Below are 976 nucleotides of genomic sequence, written 5' to 3'. Positions count from 1 at the left end.
GCTTGTATACATATGTCTAAAATAAATAATAGCACTGTATATGCAATTTATACAGAATGTCATCGGCTCTTTCAAACCCTCGATGTCAACGCGACTGCTGTGCAACATCACCCTTTTTTTTACAAACTGTTGAAACGACATATCATCACAGACTATGCACGCCCTATTAAAACACACACATACACACATGCCCACTTATATAAAAGCATATACACAGGAATACTATCTTATATTTTTGTCTGGAGATATAAATCAATAGTACTAATGGTATATGTACTGACTCACAAAGCCGTCATGCTACAGTGTCGCAGAGTTCCTATTATTCCAGTCCTGTCAAAAGCCGCATATCATCAGGGACAGGGTAAGCCCTACACCACAACGATAGTAGAAAATGAAATTACACAAACAGACACACACACGTGCGCATATACATCTACACATATACATATGAATACACATACACTTATACATATGAATACACATACACATATACATAAACATATACATTACATACACAAACACACATACACACGCACACGCACACGCACACACATACACACGCACACGCACACACACACATATATATATATATCTCACCTACGCAAAAATACACTTGTAGTATGTTTATCTACAATTCATATACCTATACACACCCACATACACTCACTTACCCGGAGTCGTCATCACAGTGTGGCTGTAGTGCCATGTGTGTTTCCTCTTTCCAATCCGACCATGAGCCACATATCAGCACAGACTGAGCTTGCCCTCTCTCACAGCGGTAATGGAATGCCGTGATCACGTGCATGCCCATAATCATGGGATCTTTGGAGTGAAAGGGTAACTCCCTGCCATGGAGATCAGCCGTTTGGTCGACCGATTTTGCCCTGCAGAATATATATCAATTTTTATGTCTGTTTATATAAATATGTAGATATTCAAATATTTAAATTTATTTTTAAATATATGTATATATATT

The 976-nt window shown here is 38.0% G+C and overlaps 1 protein-coding gene across 1 annotated transcript; it reads right to left on the bottom strand.

Annotated features, from left to right (window-relative positions):
- Positions 1–319: 319 nt before the first annotated feature.
- SARC_17251 (hypothetical protein) lies at positions 320–884 on the bottom strand (the record flags this gene model as incomplete). The annotated part of the gene is made up of 2 exons (XM_014288651.1): positions 320–368; positions 672–884. Coding segments are annotated over 2 exons (262 nt in total), but the record flags the coding sequence as incomplete, so codon positions are not given.
- Positions 885–976: the final 92 nt, after the last annotated feature.

This window comes from Sphaeroforma arctica, assembly GCF_001186125.1.
Source record: "Sphaeroforma arctica JP610 unplaced genomic scaffold supercont1.10173, whole genome shotgun sequence".
Lineage (NCBI taxonomy): Eukaryota > Ichthyosporea > Ichthyophonida > Sphaeroforma > Sphaeroforma arctica.
This window is presented reverse-complemented; position numbering and strand designations above follow the sequence as displayed.